Here is a 19,967-nt window from a genome sequence, read left to right on the forward strand (position 1 = left end):
CGCCGGAGGACGATATAAACCAACGAGATTCTACGTTGCACTCAAGACCCCTCGGATTCCTTTTCCTATCGCTGGTCGAGAAACAGAAAAGGAAAAGGGAAGATTTAACGATGGCTCCCAATCTAAAGGACATGGCCAGCGCGGCCATCAGCCTCCCCAAGCGCATCGCCATCCCCCTAACCCCCACAAGCCCACCCGGCCTCGTCCAGGCGCTGACCGTCGACCCGTGGTCCAAGTCGGGCAAGTACGCGCTTGGATGGACGTACTTTGCCCTGGCCCTCGTGCTGTGCGTGACGGCCGTCCGCTTCTGGCACTTCTGGCAGGACAAGATCCGCCAGGCCATCTACAAGCAAGAGGTCGAGGAGCACTACCAGAACCTGTACAATATCGACGCCGACTACGCCATGGCCATGCGCAGCGGCCAGGCCAGCCAGTTCTTCTTCCCGGACATGGCGGGCGACGGCGCGGCCACGGCGACGGCCGAGAAGACCTTCCGCCCCAAGGCGCACTTCTCGTCCGTGGGGCCCGTCAACGACACGCTGGCCCTGTTCCGGTGGGTCTTCTACAGGCCCCTGCCCGACCTGGTCTTCCGCAAGTACAGGCTCACCTTCTCCTCGCCGGCGGTGCTGACGTGCGCCCTCGTCGCCACCGTCTTCGTCACGCTGTACTGCTTCCTCCAGCAGCCGCTCTACTGGCAGAGCATCCAGTTCGGGTCGCCGCCGCTGGCCATCCGGTCCGGCATGATCGCCGTGGCGCTGACGCCGTGGATCGTCGCCACCAGCATGAAGGCCAACCTGCTCACCGTCGTCACGGGCATCGGCCCGGAGCGCCTCAACGTCCTCCACCGCTGGCTCGGCTACCTGTGCCTGTTCCTGACGCTGGTCCACTGCGTGCCCTTCTACGTCCAGCCGGTGTGGGACGACGGCGGCATGGAAGTCTTCCAGCGCCTCTTCCCGGGCGGCAGCGGCATCATCTACGGCACCGGCATCGCCTGCCTCGTCCCCCTGTGCTGGCTGTGCGTGGCCTCGCTGCCGTATGTCCGCCGCGTGGCCTACGAGGCCTTTGTCCTGCTGCACGTGCCCGTGGGCGCCGCCTACGTCGGCCTGCTCTTCTGGCACACGAAGAACTACCTCATGTCGTGGAGCTACCTGTACGCCACCGTGGCCGTCTGGGCCGTGTGCTGCTGCGCGCGCTTCTTCAACCTCAACTGGACCAAGCCCTGGCGGCCCATGGCCTTCATGGTCGGCGACGAGGCCGCCATAACGCTCATGGCCGAGAACGCCATCAAGATCACCATCCCCACCCAGATGCGCTGGAAGCCCGGCCAGTACGTCTACCTGCGCATGCCGGGCATCTCCTTCCTCGACAACCACCCCTTCACCATCTCGTCCCTGTGCAGCGACGACTTCCCCTCCGAGTACGGCGAGCAGTTCCGCGACTGCATCATCGTCTTCAAGCCCTACGGCGGCTTCACCCGTCGCGTCCTGGAGACGGCCGTCGACAAGGGCCCCTTCCACACCTACCGGGCCTTCCTCGACGGCCCCTACGGCGGCATGCGCCGCGACCTCGCCGCCTTCGACACGTGCGTCCTCATCGCCGGCGGCAGCGGCATCACCGCCCTCATGTCCCAGCTCCTGAACCTGATCAAGCGCATGCGCGACGGGAAGGCCATCACGCGCAAGGTCGTCGTCGTCTGGGCCCTGAAGCGCCTGGAAGCCATGGACTGGTTCAGGGAGGAGCTGAGGATCTGCCGCGACGCCGCGCCCCCGGAGAGCGTCACGTGCAAGTTCTTTGTCACCTCAGCCGTGCGGCACCGGCCCGGTGAGGAGATAGGGTCCAACGCTGCGGCGGCGGCAGCGGCGGCGGCGCCCGGCGTGCCGCCGACGAACCGTGCCCTGACGCACGCCCTGCACGACAAGCTGGACGGCTTCGTGGCCGGCGTGGCGTCGAAGCGCAACTCGGCGATGATATACGCCGAGGCCCAGGGCGACCCAGATCGGGAGCGCGAGCTGCGGGCCGAGAACGAGGACCGCATCACGGCCCTCCCCCATCAGGACTATATGCAGGTCCAGCACCAGCACCACCACCACCACCAGGGGCAGGCGCCGCAGGCCGGCCCTCTACCGGCCAAGCTCATCTCGCCCGTGGAGGATGACGATGTGCAGGGCCGTCTGCCCCTCGGGCCAAACGGGTACCCCGTCGACAAGAAGCAGGTCGAGGTGGAGGAGCACCGGACAGAGTTCCGCTTCCCTCCTATCCACAGGGAGAACCCGCTACATTTCAACAGCGCGCCCAAGGTCCTAGCCGAACAGCGGCAGCAGCAGCAGCAGCAGCAAGGCCAGGAGACCCAGGACGGAGAGGGAGGAGGGCAAGAGGGGGAGAATGGCGGATTCCCAGTCCGGGCCCCGGAGCTAGCCCACCTGCGGACCAACCTACCCCCGGCGGGCGCTCGACCGACATCGACGTTCGGCCCCCCCTCGGGCTTCGACTTTGGCTTCCCCGAGACGCCGACGGAATTCCAGAAGAACCTGATGCGCTCTGCCTTCCCTATACCACACCAGATAGACGGCAGCTGGAGCGTCGAGTACGGCCGACCGGACCTGGGATACATGCTCAAGGAATGGGCCACGGGCGGGGCGGACGGGAGGGGCATACTCGGACGCAGGACGGGGGTGTTCGTATGCGGCCCCCCGGGTATGAGGGTCGGCGTGGCTACTACGGTTGCTAGGTTGCAGGCAGAGATTTGGGGGGATGACGAGCTCGAGGAGATCTACCTACATACGGAGAACTACGCTCTGTAGGGATGGATACATGGCGTGTAACGATATAGGAATGTGACGGGAAGGAAATGATACCAAGCGATCTATTATTGATTCATCTACCATCTTATACCATACGTATATGCATAGCACCGCATGTTCAGATCGGAGAGATGCTCATGCTTACGCATATCTCTCATGTCCCTGCGAGGTTTATACGACATGCATCCGTCGTGTGAGGTTGCTGAGAATGTAATGATACGAGTAAGCGGGGGGCGGGGGGAGGGGGGAGGGGTAGAGGGCATCACCAATCCTGGCGTACGGACCAGGCAACCCTGGCGATTGATGAACGGAACGCCCCCACCTGCGCGATATGGAGACATGGAAAAGTGCCAAGTCTACTACCAGTCACTGCTGGTCATGGAAGTATCATGATCAGTACCCTGCAGACTGCAGATATCGGTACGGAATGTATGTGAGTTCGTCTTTCTAGTATTAGCAGTACGAGGCACGTCTCCATTGAAAAGTCCCATCGAATGACGAACGTGCGCGAACAGTAGGGGGGAACCCTGATGGTCAAGAAGCTGCAACCCTTTTGGCAGGGGACCACCTGCCATTGAAGAATTGAGGATGTCTGGAAGAGAGAGAGATGTAATGAGTGATTCACCTTGATGTCGTTCCTCTTGCGTTTTTTTTCTCTTCTAATTCTTCTTCTTCCTCAACACTCCTCCCTACACACTGAACTCGCTACACACACACACACACACACACACGCACACACACACATTCTCTCTCTCTCTCTCTCTCTCTCCTACACTTGGAAGAAACGAGGTTTCGGACCTAGGTCATCCGACAAGAAAGCCAGAGAAAGACAAGAGACAGGATGGACTTTGCTGAACTCGATGGCCGAGAAAAGGAACTCAGGCAAATCGCCAAATCATGGTCCATCGCCATGAAGGCCTCCAGGGACAGGCTGCAGAAGGTGTATAAGCTGCGGATGGACGAGCTGGATGCTGCTATCCACGAGGGACGTCTTGTTCTCGAGACGGTCTGTCTGTTTGTCCATGCATCGTTGCGGTGCCAGCAGTTTAGGTACGGTTCACTCTTTTTCTTCTTCTTTTATCAATCCTCCATCTCTCTCGCCTACCTTTTCTTTCCATGTCTCCTCTGTCTCCTCTGGATGATGGGATGATCCAAACTGACAGACTACGACCTGACAGCCTACCACCCGAGTTTTGGAGGATCCTACAGACGGAATTCGGCATCATAGTCTACCCCTCGGCGCTGACGGAGCCGATTGACACGCATGGCGTGGGATCGGATATAACGTTTACAGATGCCTACAGCAGCCATATCGGTGCGTTCCGTTCTCCCTGTCGTGGTTCTCGAGACAATGCGACATGTGATACTGACGTTGATGGTATAGTCATGCTGGGTAGATGCTGCCCGGATCACCCCCCGCCTTGCCCGTTCGAGTACCTCAGGGAACCGCCGCCACCGTACCAGCGACAGGAGTAGATGAAGAGCGGAAAGCTTCCTCATTCTACTATATTTGTCCTCTCAATTTTCATCTTCGGTCTACGGAGGGTCTTTCTTTTTTTTTTTGGTACATCAGTTGCGGCGAAATAAAGCGGTCTTTGGGAAGCGGTTTGGGGTTGGGGGAGGGGGGGGGGAAGAGTACGGTCACAAGGGGAGTGTGGTGTCTATGATTTTGCATGTTGGCTTATAAATAAGAGTACAGAAAAGAATCGAAAGTGAAAGTGAAAAAAGAGTGCGCGTTCATTACTGGGAGCACCAACGCATCGAGGATATCAACTAGTGCTCATCTATCCTCTTCCCTGCTGCCCCATCCCTGTTGGCCCTCCATATGCCTCCCTCCCCCTCGAACTCCTCCCTCTTCCACACCTCGACCCGCCTCTTGCACTCCTCCAGAGCCTCCTCCCCCGCCCTCCACGCCGCCTGCCTGTGCGGCGTCGACACGGCGATGAGTATGCTCTCCTCACCGATCGGCACCGTGCCCAGCCTGTGGACCATGGCGAACCCCCGCAGGTCGTGCTTGTCCGTCAGGCTATGCGCGATGGTCATCATGGTGCGCAGGGCGAGGGGGTGGTATGCCGTGTACTGAAGTTCCTTGACCGGTTTACCGTCAAAGTTGTCCCTTGTTGTGCCTGTGTCTATCAGCCAGGTCTTTCTTCGCCTCCCTCTCCCTCTCTCTCTCTCCCCGTGCACCTCTCCCGATATCTGACTGTATCTCTATAGTGCAGATGCAGTACAGGACAGAGGGAGCAGAGACCGGATGGAGAGGTATGGAGAGGTATGGAGAGGAGAGTGGTGTGGGGGGGATAGTGATCGAGCATAACTCCGTACCTGCAAACAATACTATAGCCCCGGCGGCAGGACTGCGGACCATGTCCATCACTTTACTGGCGTCGAGGGCGTTGTGCGTCAAAGAGACGTGGCACCTGTCTTCTGACAGTTCCCATGGCCCCTGGACACTGTCTTGGCTCATGATGCGTGTGCTGTGATCGTCGGTGCCCGCGGAGGAGGCGATGCCCTCAGAGGAACAGATGCCTGGTCAAGGTGGGGGCGGGGTGATGGCCGACGTCTGCCTGGGATGCATGCTGTGACGTGTGCGGGTCATGATATTCTACTGCACTGGGATTTTACCTGCACGGTATCAGTTTCCGCGGTCCGTATTCTCCATGCAGCACACGAAGATAGGGCATCATCATATTCCACTATGTATACCTTCAAATATCTTCAAATACATGTATTCTTCTGCCTCTCCCTTGTTTCCCATGTGCATCTGTCGAGATGGTAATACTCTCTCGCACGTGAAGACGGTGATTTTGATTACGTCATCAACTGCAGCCTTATGGCGTTGCATCTTCACTCTCTGTCACATGGGCCAACTCTCCCATGTGCACCATCTGCACACTGTATCTCCGGATCTCAGCACCCCCAGCGCATTTTCCTTTCCATCTTCTGTCTACTCCTGGGACTCCAGACCGCAACGCCTGGGGGCGACACGTATCGCCGCTGCTCGACAGAAACCCTAAAACCATGCGCGACCACAGATCGCAGCCCGCCCCCGATACCAGACCCGACGACAGATCATGGGACGGCCAGGGGCAAATAGACGGCTATAGTCGATCCCGCCAGGGTAAACCATGACCGCACGCCTGATGGAAGACGGTGGACCAGACTGGAGATAAGAGGATGCTTCCTGTATAAGATCGGACATGTGCCGATCTTTGAGAGAGCGGGAAAGCAGTGGCACACACGTGGAGACACATGTATTGCAAGAGACAAGAAGAAGAAAAAAGAGTCATTTTTAGCTAACTTCCCCCCGGGACGTCGAGACTACTCCAGGTCTCCTGCCAGACGATACGACGACAAGAGGGACGGCTACAACACTGACAGGGACTCCTATGCGGACGCCAACGATAACAACTACTACCACCATCGCCATCGGAGGGACCGACACGATTATACTGGCATGTACGACGACGATGGCGGCGGCGGAAGCCAAGAAGAAGAGTACGCTTACTCCAATCGTGACCGCCATCGCTATGACGACGACGATGGCCGCTCACCGCCGAGGGGGCGCCATCACCGCAGCAGCTACTCGCGTAGTCCTGTTCGAGACGCGGCTGGTAGGCCCAGCGACACCGTCATCCTGGAGGGTCTACCCTTCTCAGTCTCCTCGAGCGAGGTTGGTAATCCTCCGGTCCCGAGTAACAGAAGCTGCTTGTTCCCCCGAACACAGACTGGTTCTTGATGAAAACGGGTTCCCTGGATCTAGCACTTCATTTGTCCACAATGGCGGCATCCGTCCCTTGAGCCACACTCGAGATGCTACTGCGTTGCCGAAAGACAAGGCAAGAAAAGACGAAGGAAAAAAAAAACTTGCTCGACTAATACGGCTGCGTTCCTTTACAGCTTCAAGAGAGCCTCCTGAGGGACTCGATGGCGGCCGACCTCCCGCCTTTCGATGTGCGCATCTCTTCTTCCAAGGGTACGTTCGATATCCCATGATGCTAATTCACACTTGCGGTGCACCGATATTGATATGACGTGCCTCCAGGAAGCCGACGCGCATTCGTTCAGTTTGATTCAGTTGACAGCTCTGTCTCCTTCATCAGGGAACACTTCCCCGAGATCCAGCTCGAGCTTGCACACCCCACCGACGACGTTCCCGACGGTCGCTTCCAGGCGTATATTCACTACGCGCGGAATCGAGAGGATGGGAGCGACGCTCGTGTACAGCCAGGCAGCAACTGGACGTGTCATTCGGTACGCTCGTCTTGCCATCCAATACCAACCGTGGGCTCTGTTGTTGACGTGGATCCAGTGTGACTTCTCCAACTACCCCTCGCGCACAAAGTGCAAAGAGTGCGGTGCGCCCCCGTCAGGTATGTCAACGGAACCACTCTTCAGCCGCCAGCTTCTTCCTCTTCTAACGTCCCGTAGCGCCGGACTGGCAGCAGAGCCTGACGGGCATGACCGACGCTGCCGACGTGCCTTCGCAAATACTGGTGGTGTACCCCCTAGCAAGCTTCGTCGACGAGGACATGCTGGCGGCCGACATGAAGCGTCTGGAGCGGGAGAAGCCAAATCCGGTCAAGGACACGGCTTCCGACGGTGCAGCACCAAAGCTCAAATCTACCGCCCCGACGGGCAACCCCTCGGGGTACGGTGCGCGTCCGGGGTCTCTCCACCGCGTTTTCCTCATGCGCAACGCCCACAGCGACGAGTCCTTCAAGTATGGATTTGCCGAGTTTTGGGCTCTCGAGGACGCGATGGCCGCTGTTGCCAAGTATCGCGCTTCACGGTCCTTCACCGTGGCCGCATGCACGGTGCACGTATCAACCATCCACATGGGCGTGTTCCTCCCGGAAGACCGCGAGCTGACTCCGGAAACGGAACGCATGTCGTTCAACCCGCTCTTCAACCCAGCCCTGCGCGTCCGGTACAAGGACTATCGCGTGTATCCCAGCCAGCGTGTCGTGACCGAAACCCCCCCGGGCGCCAATAGCCAGACCGCCGACAAGCAACCGGCCGAGGACGATGCAGCTAAGAAGTCCAAGAAGCGCAAGGCAGATGGTGCGCCGGCCACCCAGGCGACGACGGCGGCCAAGAAGCCCGTCGTCATGGCTGGGACGATGGCCATGTGGCAGCGCAAGCACGACGAGCTGCACGCCCAAGGCGCCGGCGGCACCTCTTCCGCTGCCGACGCACCGCCACCACCCCCCGTACCCATCAAGATTTCCCTCTCCAATGCCAGGATTGGCGGTGGTGGACCGACACCAGCTATCGAGTCTCAGCGGCAGGAAGAGTCCAAGACCCCGGAGGAGGACCGAGCACCGACAGCAGGAGCAGTGAGTTACGTCGACCGCGACCGGCTCATGTGCCTCATCTGCATGCGCAAGTACAAGTCCGTCCAAGAGGTGGACATACACGAGAAGTCGCGCAACCACAAGCAGGCCACCGAGAACGAGGATCAGGTCAAGGCCGCCCTACCACGGCTAGCAGCCCGAGATAAGCGGCAGAAACAAAAGGCAGGGACCACCAACATCGACGCCACCACGGAGTCAACGACGACGGCAGCAGTAGATGCTGCTGCTGCTGCTGCTGCTGCTGCTGCCGATGCCGATGCGCAGCAATACCGCGATCGAGCCAAGGAGAGACGTCAAGTGTACAACCAGCCCAGGAAGCTCTCGTCCAAGCAGACCGACGGCACCGGCACCGGCACCCCTCCCCCACCTCCAGCGGCACCAGCACCGGCACCGTCCAAGGGAGCAGGCATGCTAGCCAAGATGGGCTGGTCAGCAGGTGCCGGGCTCGGAGCCAAGGGCGAGGGACGCACCGACATTGTAGAGACGCACGCCTACCAGGAGGGTGTCGGTCTGGGCGCCGAGGGAGGCAAGCTTGGCGATGCGGCTGAGGTGGCGGAACGGAATACAAAGAGCAGTGGCAGCTATGCGGATTATCTTGCCAGTGCGCAGGATAAGGCGAGGGATAGGTATAAGAAGCTGGGAGGATAAGGGGGGAAGGTTGGGGAGGGGCTTTTGTATAAAACACGTCGTCAATAGAATCAGTCTTACTCTACATGCTTTTCTTTTTTTTCTTCCCCCCTTCCCCCAGATGAATCAGTAGCATACCATATATACTCGGTCATGTTTTCAAAGAGGTCAAGGATGAGTCTCATGATGACATTTGAGAATGAACTAAAAAAAATGAGAGCAAAGAGGGACACAAGAAGCAGTCATTCCATGCCATTGCTTTTATATAACATGAAAAATAAACTTGACCCTTCATTCCAAGGGAGATCAAAAAGGAGAAGAAAAAAAGAAAAGAAAAAAAAAACAGGGTACGCCTATGCCTTGAGTCACCAACAAACAAACAGAAACAGATATGAAATATGATCGAGCCCAAGGCGCAAAATATACATAAGAAACGAATATACATATATATATATAGAATGTGGAAAAATGCCAGATGTGCCATACCAAGCTCAGATGCAAATAATAGTATAAGTAATGGAACAAAAGAAGAAAGTAAAAATGAAAAAAAAAAAAAAAGGAAAGGAGGAGAGGCAAAAAGAGACGGAATCAAATCTATAGCGTCATCATGGCGGCACAGAGAGCCACGAGTAATGTAATGGTCATGACGGGAGGCGATATGCGGCCGACGGCACTATCATCATTGTCGCTGTTGGCTTCTTGGCCTTTTTTTTTTTTTTTGAATCGGTCAGGATACTTTCGCTTCAGAGAGAGGGGGGGGGGGAGGGGAAAAGAGAGAAGAGAAGGGGGAACAAGACTCACTCTTGACACCGGTGATATTGGGCAGATCACCAGCAGCTATGTCGACGATATTAGTGTCGGACGAGTTGAGGTTGGCCTGGGCGATGGCGATACGCTCATTGTCCAGGTCGTAGACGACGTAGGCGGAACGGAGGAAGGTGTCGCCCAGCAGGGTGAACTGGATGTCGAAGTCGGAGGTGGACCCGATGCCGAACATGCACACACCCTCCCAGTCGCCGATGACGTCCCCGAGGCCTTCGTTGACCTCGAGGTACTGCTTGAACAGGTCCCGGACGTCGGCGAAGGCGTCGACAACCATCTCTTCGATCGGCACCTGAATCGTCTTGCCGTCAAAGACGAAATCGAAGACGTAGCCCGTTCCCTTCTCACCGCGGAACGCGCAGTCGATGTACGGTGTCAGCGACCCCTGGACGGCCACCACGTTAAACTTCTCCCACAGCTTCTTGACCTGGTCCTCCGGCAGAAGCGAAATGGTCGACCCGGTGTCCAGGAGGGCCAGGGAGTCGAGGTCGGGTATGTCGATGGACTTTTCGCCGTCAGAGTCCTTCAGGTCGAAGCCCGAGATGCGTACGCTGTACAGCGTGATGTTCGCCGACGCGCTGTCCGCCTCGCGGGACATCGGGAGCACCGCCAGGTCGCCAATGTACTTTTGGCTGTCGATGGCGCCAAACAGGATCGTTCCCGAGTTGGCTTCTAGGTCATTCTGGGATGGGACGCGTCAGGCTTCTTCTCTTTTCTCATCTTCTTCTCCTTACTTGACTCCCCCTCCTCCTTCCTCCTCCTATCACTCTTGCTCGTTCTTTCTCTCTTCTGATTCTTCGTGCCTCGCTGCTCTCGACGTCTCCGAACCCCGGACCTACCCGCATCCGGAGCTTCCGGGTGGAAGAAGAAGGGATGAGAGAGATGACCTACCAGATACAGACTGAAAGCGCGCGTATCTATGAGCCCCTGGCTGGCCATGTTGTCGACGACAGTGGGATACTGTATCGTAGCGGCGACGTTTGCGCTGAAGCCGAGACCCATGAGCCCCGTGGGCCGGACGCTCTCTGAGGCGAGACCGAGTTGCTGGTTCTCGATCTTGTCATTGCCGATGGTGATGGTATCGTTGAAGTAGGAGCCTTTGATGTTGCGGCCATCTAGGTAGGTGATGTCGAAACCGCCGCGGTCCACTAATGCAAATGTTTCGCTCTCATTAGAGTTGACTGTTTGTTTCCATATAAACATTAGCCTCTATTATATCGGAATACGAGTGAGGCGGGGGAGAAGACTGAGAGACTCACATGGAGTCATGCAGAAGCCATGGCTGCGTTGTTTTGCAGCATTCGTGCAGAGGTCCGAGTTGACCGAGTTGACCCAGGTGTCGCTGCTTCCGGTGTCAAGCTGAAAGCTGATAGACTGAGGTGGAGTGCCGACCTTGAACTCGGCGTAGTAGCCACCGCCGGTGATGTTGTTCAGCGCTTCCAATTCGACCCGGCCGTCATCGTCCCTTCGCGAGTTGGAGCTGTGAGGGGGGGAGAGCCGGTGGCGGGTGATGGGGACGGCGACGTGCCCGGCCAAGGTAGTGGCAGCCAGGGCCAGGAGGGGCGTGGATCGCATGTCAGTAGGGAAGAGGCCGAAACGGCTGGCCCTATGATGTGTACGTAGTTTCTACGACTAGCAAGTGTAGTGCGTCGGGTCACCGGAGAAGCCGGGGCTCGCGTACGGGGTTGGGTGATGCTGGCGGGTTTCGCATGCGACTGATGGGTGGGTGGGCGAGTGAGCGAGCGAAGCAAGAGGGGGGGGGGGGTGGAATGCAGTGATGGATGCAAGCGATGAATTAGGAGAATCCTTGAAGAAAGAGAGAAGGAAGGAAACAAGGTTAAAAAAAAAAAAGAAGAAAAAGGGAAAGAAGAAAGGAATACGGGGAATAAAAGGTGAAGAAGAGAAATAAGAGAAATGCCGGGGGCTGTGTAGTATCCCCCGTTCTCTTTACGAGTCTGCAGAGGAACCGAGAGACGGCTGAGCACGTCAATAAGGAGGAGTAATATGGGGAGTATGGAGTGTTGTTATTATAGTGAGTGGTAAAAAGATGATCATGGATGGCTTAGCGATTTGCTTGGCGATGGGGCTTGAGTCGGTAGGCTGGGGGTTGACGGTGGAGTAGTGGTCCTGATGGAGTATTATCGTGTACTGAGATACTGGCATGCGAACAGTACGAGTTACCAGGGTCGACCTTTTTTGACGGGTCGACAAGGATATTGGTGAGTGACGCGGAGCGACACGGAGGCTGGGGGTGATGGGGAATGCAGATTTCCAGATTTGTCTGTCATGTAACAACGATACGTACCCTCGAGCCTTCCCTTCCAGATCTTGACTGCCGTAGGCTGCAAGGATGGGACGGAGCGGCAGGTGGGAGGAGCTGATGGAGACCGTGATTATGGAGAAGGCTGAGCGAGGCGGACGCTGGGCGAGGGCGTGTCCGTAACAGTTGATATCGTACGAGTAAAGGCAGATGGACCTCTGGTGTCCGAAGGTATCTTGGGAGCAGGAGGACGAGAAATGATGTGGTGATGATTGAATTCCCACCATGACCATCCGGCCAGCCGGTACATGGCAGTGTGTCGAGAGGAGAAGGAGGGGAAAAGGGAGAGAGGATGGGAGAGAATAAACAGGGGGGGAGGAAAGAAGGAGAAGGAAGATGATTACGTAGCAATACAGAGTCTCGTCAATAAGCGACCTCGTTGACATCGCGGAAGGCGCAACGTGGGAAGGAGCGACACTGACAGGGAGTGAGACGCTAGGAAGGGGGGCATCGAGGCACTCCCGTACCGATTACGTTTATGTACAGATTTAGTACGGAGTATATGCCCGATATGCATGGAATACTCTATACTATATCAACGTCAATACGTGGGAAGCCCGGAAGCCTCGATACGACGCGCAAGTACTCCTCCCTCCATGCAGCGCTGCTCATCACGGTAATGCATCGTGTCTGATGGCGTCGCTGTCAACCCCCCTGCAGCCCAGACGTTGGGCGTTGGGCGGTTCATCATCTGGTGGCGTCGCTCCCTGCACTCGAACGGCTGATGGAGAGAGTGCTCTGACAAGCGGCAGCCATCATCTATCTGCTCTGGGTCAGCCACAGTCACAGCCACAGCCACAGTCACAGCCATGTAAGTCACACACACACACACACACACACACACACACAGCCTTGTGACTTGTACAAGTATCGTTACTTCTCCGCCTCGTACAGTTTAGTTTATCTGCCCATCATTGCATTTTGCATTTTGCATTTGCATTGAAAAGCGTATATTCAATTAGACAAGACATACTCGTCCCTGCTTGGCGCTCATCTACTGACACTCCATCTACTGATATTGATCGAGAATCCTCTCCTCCTCCCCCCAGATCATTCCATCCTGCTGTCTCACAGCCACCAGGAACGATGACATGTCTGTTCCCATGCCTTTCTTTTCTTTTCCTCTTTTCTTTTCTTCTTTTCTCTCCTTCTCTTTTTTCTTTTCTTTTCTCTTCTTTCCCATTCCCCCCCCGTCTCCATCCCAGCCCCGGGGTGTCCCTAAAGACGGTGCATTATTCAGGGCAGACAATTACCAACGCTATCTCTGTCTCTCTCTCTCTCTCTCTCTCTCTCTCTCTCTCGCGCGCGCGCGCGCTTCCGTCTCTCTCTCTCTCTTCTCAATACGAGACAGTAAGATGAAATGGCGACGATGGAAGCTGATATAAAAAAAAATTGAATTCCATCATCGTACTTCTTTCTATTATACTCTTTAGCACACCTCGCTGCCCCGGCATTCACTCCGAGACATACCATCCCAGACGACAAGACACGGCTGCTTTTCATCTGACATGCATGGATGCCATCGCGTTGTTTTATCTCGCTCTGTTCTTCCTCTTCCTCTTCTTCTATAAATGATAAATAATATCAAACTTTTCCTCTTCAGTCCATCCAAGACATTTCCTTGTTCCTTCGTCCAACCCGTCCTTCTATATATATGAGATCGATTGTATGACATAATTTTACAGCTTGGCGCTCTTCTCCTTTCCATCCTGCCTAAGTCGGATAACGCCCTATTTCTTTTGTCAGTATATATATATATATATATATATATATATATAGTAATGGAGGAGGGGATGGGAGAGATCAGCGAGAAGAGGAAAGGAGAAGAAAGAAGAGGAGAGGAGAGGAAGAGCTTACCTCCTGATAACAGCTGGCCAGCAGCGTCCCGTCCGCAGCAAAGATCCTCTGGCTGACCACTCCCCTCTGCTGGCCGGACCAGGGCGTCTCCATCTCGCAAAACATCCACTGGTCGGCCATGACCCGCCTCGGCTCGTGGAAGTAGATGCTGTGGTCGAGGCTGACGATCATGCCGACGGCCGGCCTGCCCTGCCACCTGACCGGGTCGTCGCCCATGCCCTCCTTCCGCATCTCCCTGCGCAGCAGACGGCCCTCGCTGTCCGTCAGGCTGCCCGACGCCTCGGCCGGCACGGCGATGAACCTCCACAGCCGGTGGGCGCGCGACACCGTCCCGATGAAGTAGCTGTCCGACATGTACGCCAGCGCGTTGAGGTGGGCCTGGATCCCGCCCTCGGGGCTGATCTTGCCCCTGGCGCGCATCCAGGTCCTGCTCACGCGCTCGTGCGGGCAGGCCGCGTCGTCGTCCCGGCGGACCACCTCGACGTCCGTGTTCTGCACCGGCCCGCCGCCCGACAGCCCGTCGACCAGGTCGTCGGGGGGACGCGTGGCCGCCACCCCTTCCGGCATCGGCGCCGCGTGGCGTACCACCTGCCTCCCGGCTTTGCCGCCCTCGTCGTTGGACTCGTCGTCGTCGGACTCGCCTTCGTCGCGCGCGAAGCTGATGGTCGTCGTGAAGATGCATCGGCCCCTCTGCCGCGCCTGCACCGTGCGCGTCGCGAATGACCGCCCGTCGCGCACCCGCTCCACGTGGAACAGGATCGGCACCGACGCGGACCCGGCGAGCAGGAAGTAGCAGTGGCACGAGTGCGGCAGGAAGCCCTCTGGCACCGTCTTCTGCGCCGACGCCAGGCTCTGCGCTATCACCGCGCCGCCGTAGATCCCGCGCGCCCCGTGCGGGAGCCACGGCTGCCGCGTGTTGGTGAACAGGTCCGGCCCCAGCACCGCCAGCTCCGTCACCTCCAGAGTGTTCTCGATCGGCGCCTTGGACGCGTCCGGCGCCGGTGGACGGAGTAGAGTGGTTTTTTCTTCGGACATGGCGGCGTCGTGCTCTTCTTCTTCCCGTCTCCTGATCGGGTAAGATATATATGCGTGTATATGTATATGTATATGTAAAGATAAAGATGAGAATGAAGAGAGACCAGGAGAGGAGGAGAGAGAGAGATGAGTTGTCTCGTTGGGTTGGGCAGGAACGTTGTGGACATTCAAAGGGAGGAATTACCCCTGCTCAGAAGATGAACCGAGGCTCGGGACAGGGCCGAGGGACGCTGTCATAAATAGACATGGAGACCCATAAATCGAGCCTCTCTGTTTTTCCTTCTTCCTTTTCTTTGCCTGTACGATAAGAGTCGAGGACTGAGGATACGTAGTATTACGGATACATGTAATCTGTACTGTTTACTATCATTATCATGCTAATATTACTTACTACGAGTATTATCACTTACGAGTATCATTACTACGAGAGGGTACTCCCACTATTTTTATTATTTTATTTTTTCCTTACTCATCCTCCAAAATGACTCGTTTTGGCATGATGATACTTGGTTATATATCCCTTGTATTACGTCATGCTACCACCCCCTTAAACATTCACATGTCCCAACCCATCGGCCATCATCACATGTCTTGGTTGGGCCTCGTCCTGGCACGATACCCAGAGATCCCCAAGCTCCTGACGATTCCTTCACTCTGCAACACGCCATCACCGCAGGCGATGACCTGATCGATCCCGTTCATCGAATTCCCACCAGACCAGTGGAAGAATTCGTCCCGATAGACAGCGCAGACGAGGCATCGTGACAGTCAACCCCAAGACAGTAGCAGAGCCCAGCTGGATCGACGCAGTGACGGGGCGACGGACGATGATTGACGAATCGAATAGAGATGGAATAACAAGTAGTAGTAGTAGTAGTAGTAGTAGTAGTAGTAGTAGTAGTAGTAGTAGTAGTAGAAGCAGTAGTAGTAGTAGTAGAAGCAGTAGTCCGGAGGGGGGAAGGGAGGGGGGGAGCAGAGGGGGAAAAAGTCTACGGCGTCGGCGGCGGCGCGTTCTCCGCACCCCTCTCGTCGAATATTGCCTCCAGTCCATCCCAGGCATGCCCGTCCCCGTCCGGCCCCGCCTTGTCCCTCTGCTCCCAATACTTGCCATTGAACTTCCAGTAGTCCTGACCCGACACCTCGCAGCGGGCCCTCGTGAACCATGCCGGCCGGAACTCCTCTCCCTTCAACTCCCTGTCGCGACGGCGCGCCCTCTGCGCCTCCTCGAGCCTGTTCTTCTCCGTGGCCGCAAAGTCGTACTCCCCTTCCTCCATGGCGCGCTGGTCCGGCCGCAGACGCGAGTCCGTCGGCGCCAGCCAGGGACGCAGCTTGTCGTCGATGTGGTTGAAGGTGAGGACGAAGGGCGTCAGGTTGAAGGGTATGCCTGCCGGCCGCTCGTTGGCCTGCCACACCAGGTACACCTCGTTGGGGTCCGCCAGGCCGCCGCGGTGCTGGATCTGCGTCGCCGACGAGGAAGCCGCCGACTCGTCCACGGCTGCCTCGTAGCCGTTCGTCACCCGCGCGTAGATCTTCGAGTTCCACCGTCCACCCATGCTGACCCGCACACGCCCGCTCGCGTCCGTGACCTTGCCGGACAGCTGGTACGCGCTGCTGGCCTTCCACCCGCGCGGCTTGAAGTCGAGCAGCGCCACCTCGCCCGTGTTCCAGTTCTTCACCTCCATCGGCCCGTAGTTGTCCACCGTCGGGTTGCCGGTGATGATGCCGATCACCGACGACGTCACCTTCTTCCACGTGTACAGCTCCTCCTTGCCCCCGGACTTGGGCCGCAGCTTGAGGAACCACGTGCCCAGCGGGTTGATGTCGAACGACTTGCCGTAGAACTTGGACTTGACGTTGGACTCGCCCCAGTACGTCCACTGCGGCGACTCGGCCCACGCTGCCCCGACCGGCGGGTGGTGGCTCACCTGCTCGATGAAGAAGCGGTAGTTCTTGTCCGGACGCACGTACTCAAACGTCTCGCCCAGCAGCGGGTTGAAGGGCTTGGCGATACGCCCCACCGTCGACGCGTACTCGCTCGCCGCGAACGCGGCAACGTACACCAGCCGCTCGATCGAGTCGGGCCGGTCCGCCGCCTGATCCAGCAGATCCGCGTACTCCATGTCCTCTCCGCATCGGTAGAGGAGGGAGGTGGGTTCGTTGAACGAGACGGGCAGAGTCATCTTGGTCATGTCTTTACCGATCATGGATTTGAGGATGCCCTGTCAGATGGTGGGTGCCTTGTCAGTATATATCCGCTGGAAGGGGGTATTGTTTTTTTTTTTTAGGGGGGGGGGGGTTTGGTGGGAACTTTTAGGAAAAGAGTATGCAGTGTTCGTAGTGTCACGTGTGTGCAGGAGAAGGAGAAGGAGGAGAGCCGATGAGCAGAGGGTAGGAGAGTGCACTCACCCAGAGCGACACCTTGGGTCGGTTGTCCGCATCCATCTTGAGCCTGGTCCGCACGCCATTCTCGTATCCCTTGAACGAGGAGCTGATGTCCACGCCGCCCGAGATGACGACGCCCTGCCCGCCGACGTCCTGGCTGGGCGGCATCTGCGAGATCTTGACCTCTCCGTTGTCCACGGCGTCGAAGAACTCGTCGTCGTCGCCCTCGGAATCGTCCTCCGAGATGTCGGCCATCTGCTGGAGAGCCGTGGGCTTGCTGCGGGTGCTGACGAAGCTCTTCGCGTCGTTGCCCTGGCTCTGGCTGTGCTGGCTCTTCTTGTCGGCCTCGCCCTGGTCGACCATCTCGTCGAGCTTCTTCTCCGACGGGATAGCCTCGCCCCTGCTCTCCAGGATCTCTCGGAGGGCCTTCTTGGCCAGCTTGCGCTTCTCCTCGGCCTCGCCGTACCGCGCCTGGAGCTCCTCCTGCTCCTGGGCCACCTGGGCCATGCTCTCCTCCCACATGCGCCGCATGCTCGTCTCGCGCTCCAGCCGGTACTGCCAGTACGCGTCGCGGTCCTTGGAGATGCGGAGGAGGTCGCCGATCAGGCCCGACAGGCTGCGCATCGCGCCGTCGTACGTCCCCAGGGCCTGCGACACCTTGGTGTCCGAGATGGGCGTCGCCGGCGTCCTGGTCGTCATGCCCATCAGGGCCGCGTGCACCTGCGACATGGTCTCGAGCTGGATCTTGGCCGACTGGGCGGTGATGTTGAGCGCGTCGCGCGTCGCCGACGGCTCCTCCCGCACGCTCACGTCGTCGCCGTAGTCGTCGTCGTCGTCGGGATCGCCGGGGATGACGGGGCCGTCGCCGTTGTGGTTGCCGAGGTGGCCGTGGAACCGCGAGGTGCCGGCATCCGTCCCCGCATCGGCGTAGTAGTAGTCGTCGTCGGCGCTGCCGGCGGTGCTGACGCCCGCCTGCTCGGCCCTCGGCTGGGCCGAGAGCTTGACGGCCGAGTGGTGCCGGCTGGGCAGCGGCGAGCTGCCGTTGTCGCTGTGCGTGTCCTGGACCGACAGCGACGCGGCGCCGCCGGGGCTGCCGCCGCCGCCGTGCTCGGCCTTGGCCTGCTTGAGCAGCTCGGCGTTGCGGGCGGCCTGGCGGTCCTCCTCCTCGGCCTGGTCCTTTGTCCAGCGTATCGAGTTGTTGAGGGACCAGTACCACCTCTTGGCCTCGACCTCGTGGTTGGCCTTGAGCGTGTACTTGACCGACGACTTGCCGAGGATCTCGAACTTGGTCTTCTCGTCCGGCGTCATGTGCAGCTTGGCGATGCGCATGTTGATGGCGCCGCGGCACGCCGACCCGGCGTCGTCCTGGTGCTTGTAGTAGCTGAGGACGCCGTCCTCGAGCACGAACCAGCGCAGCTGGTATCCCTTGCGGTAGTTGGTCCACTTCTTCAGGTAGCCCTTCATCTCGCGCGACTCGCGGCCGGCGAGAGGGTCTCCGGCGGCGCTGGCGAAGGCGCCCTGGGAGGCGGCCTGGCCCAGCACGGCCTTCTCCTGGATGCCCCTCTGGGCGGCGACGGCGGCGGGGGACTTCTTGAGGATGGACTTGACGCCGTCGTCGTTGGTGACGGACTGGGGCAGCTTGCCCTTGCGGTCGCGCTGGAAGGGGTCGGCGCCGTGGAGCAGGAGGGTCTGGATGAGCTTGATGTTCCTCCGGCGGGCGGCCTCGTGCAGCAGGGTGCCGCCGGTGCTGACGGTGGTGGGGTCCGAGGCGAACTCGGGGCTGTTGATGTCGACGACCGTCTTGAAGCGCGGCTCCTCGAGGACGTGGGCGAGGGTGTCGTAGTCGGCCCTTGCGATGATGTCCTGGACCTGCTTCACCTTGGACTCGGTGTAGAGCGAGCGTGACAGCTGGAGCAGCTGGAAGATCTCGGGGTTGCGGGCCAGGTCGATGGGCAGCTTGCCGTGGGCGTTGACGACGGCGTCGTTGATGCCGCTCTGCTCGAGCAGCAGCTTGACGACGGGGGTTCGGCCCTGCGCGGCGGCGACGTGCAGCGGGGTGTCGCCGTCCTTATCGCGGGCGTTGATGTCGAGCGTGTTCTGGCCGTCGGACAGGACGTACTCGACGACGGGGAATTCGGCGCACTGGATGGCCAGGTGCAGGATGGTGGTGTCCTCCAGGCCCGGACCGGCCATGGACGAAGCGCTCATCCTGCGGCCGCCGATGTCGGTCGGCACGGACTCGCGTATGATCTTCGAGATGGAGGCCGTGTCGCCGCTGCGCAGGGCCTCGACGACGCGGAACTTCTTGACCGACTGCTCGAGGCTGGGGCCCTTGTCGTGGCTCTGGGCAGGCTTGAGGGAGCCGCTGCCGGTGGCGGAAGCGGCGGCGCCGATCGAAGCGGCGGCGCCCGAGGGCGTCCTGCTCAGGGCAGCCGACGAGGACTGGGGTGGGCCCATGCTGCTCTGCGTCCGGTTGTGGTTGGACATGGGGGCGACGGGGTACCTAGAGCTGTTCTGTGACGTCGTGTCCTCGTTGACGCAATCGTCGTCGCGTGTCGCGTCCCTTCGTCGGAGCAGGTTGAGGGCGGCGGTCGAGACGGAACGCCTGTGTGAGCTTCTCGAGAGGTGACGATGTTAGCCGGCGAGCTATTGCAGCCGTACATTGCCGGGTTGGGGTGCGTGACGTCGACCGTCGGCGGTTGCAAAAGAGAGAAGGGAGCCAAGAAGGGGAGGAGGAGGCGGGGGTGTGAGGGAGAGAGAGGGGGG

General features: G+C 58.6%; 7 protein-coding genes across 7 annotated transcripts in view; 3 read left to right on the forward strand and 4 right to left on the reverse strand.

The window, feature by feature from the left end:
* Positions 1 to 110: 110 nt before the first annotated feature.
* GMORB2_5145 (Ferric reductase NAD binding domain) lies at positions 111 to 2,801 on the forward strand (the record flags this gene model as incomplete). Its single annotated transcript, XM_035467119.1, has 1 exon — positions 111 to 2,801. The coding sequence occupies one exon, from the start codon at positions 111 to 113 to the stop codon at positions 2,799 to 2,801; it is 2,691 nt and encodes an 896-aa protein (XP_035323131.1).
* Positions 2,802 to 3,642: 841 nt separating this feature from the next.
* Positions 3,643 to 4,277, forward strand: GMORB2_5146 (uncharacterized protein; the record flags this gene model as incomplete). The annotated part of the gene is made up of 2 exons (XM_035467120.1): positions 3,643 to 3,851; positions 3,980 to 4,277. 2 exons carry the CDS (start codon positions 3,643 to 3,645, stop codon positions 4,275 to 4,277), a joined length of 507 nt encoding a protein of 168 aa, XP_035323132.1.
* Positions 4,278 to 4,574: 297 nt separating this feature from the next.
* On the reverse strand, positions 4,575 to 5,268 carry GMORB2_5147 (molybdopterin synthase catalytic subunit; the record flags this gene model as incomplete). The annotated part of the gene is made up of 2 exons (XM_035467121.1): positions 4,575 to 4,927; positions 5,127 to 5,268. 2 exons carry the CDS (start codon positions 5,266 to 5,268, stop codon positions 4,575 to 4,577), a joined length of 495 nt encoding a protein of 164 aa, XP_035323133.1.
* A 798-nt stretch (positions 5,269 to 6,066) lies between these two features.
* Positions 6,067 to 8,806, forward strand: GMORB2_5148 (ZnF RBZ; the record flags this gene model as incomplete). Its single annotated transcript, XM_035467122.1, has 5 exons — positions 6,067 to 6,474; positions 6,702 to 6,777; positions 6,847 to 7,055; positions 7,114 to 7,174; positions 7,233 to 8,806. Coding segments are annotated over 5 exons (2,328 nt in total), but the record flags the coding sequence as incomplete, so codon positions are not given.
* A 706-nt stretch (positions 8,807 to 9,512) lies between these two features.
* GMORB2_5149 (Eukaryotic aspartyl protease) lies at positions 9,513 to 11,182 on the reverse strand (the record flags this gene model as incomplete). Its single annotated transcript, XM_035467123.1, has 3 exons — positions 9,513 to 10,289; positions 10,499 to 10,755; positions 10,867 to 11,182. 3 exons carry the CDS (start codon positions 11,180 to 11,182, stop codon positions 9,513 to 9,515), a joined length of 1,350 nt encoding a protein of 449 aa, XP_035323135.1.
* A 2,424-nt stretch (positions 11,183 to 13,606) lies between these two features.
* GMORB2_5150 (Acyl-CoA thioesterase) lies at positions 13,607 to 15,066 on the reverse strand (the record flags this gene model as incomplete). The annotated part of the gene is made up of 3 exons (XM_035467124.1): positions 13,607 to 13,657; positions 13,785 to 14,765; positions 15,049 to 15,066. 3 exons carry the CDS (start codon positions 15,064 to 15,066, stop codon positions 13,607 to 13,609), a joined length of 1,050 nt encoding a protein of 349 aa, XP_035323136.1.
* Positions 15,067 to 15,808: 742 nt separating this feature from the next.
* Positions 15,809 to 19,967, reverse strand: part of GMORB2_5151 (oxysterol-binding protein 1) — a gene marked incomplete at both ends in the record, with an annotated part of 4,465 nt that continues 306 nt past the window's right edge. The window contains 2 exons of the mRNA XM_035467125.1: positions 15,809 to 17,038; positions 17,226 to 19,818. Coding sequence (XP_035323137.1) covers positions 15,809 to 17,038; positions 17,226 to 19,818 — 3,823 coding nt within the window. The remainder of the gene's footprint in view (positions 17,039 to 17,225; positions 19,819 to 19,967) is intronic.

Source organism: Geosmithia morbida (genome assembly GCF_012550715.1).
Source record: "Geosmithia morbida isolate 1262 chromosome Unknown scaffold_3, whole genome shotgun sequence".
In the NCBI taxonomy this organism is placed as follows: Eukaryota; Fungi; Ascomycota; class Sordariomycetes; order Hypocreales; family Bionectriaceae; genus Geosmithia; species Geosmithia morbida.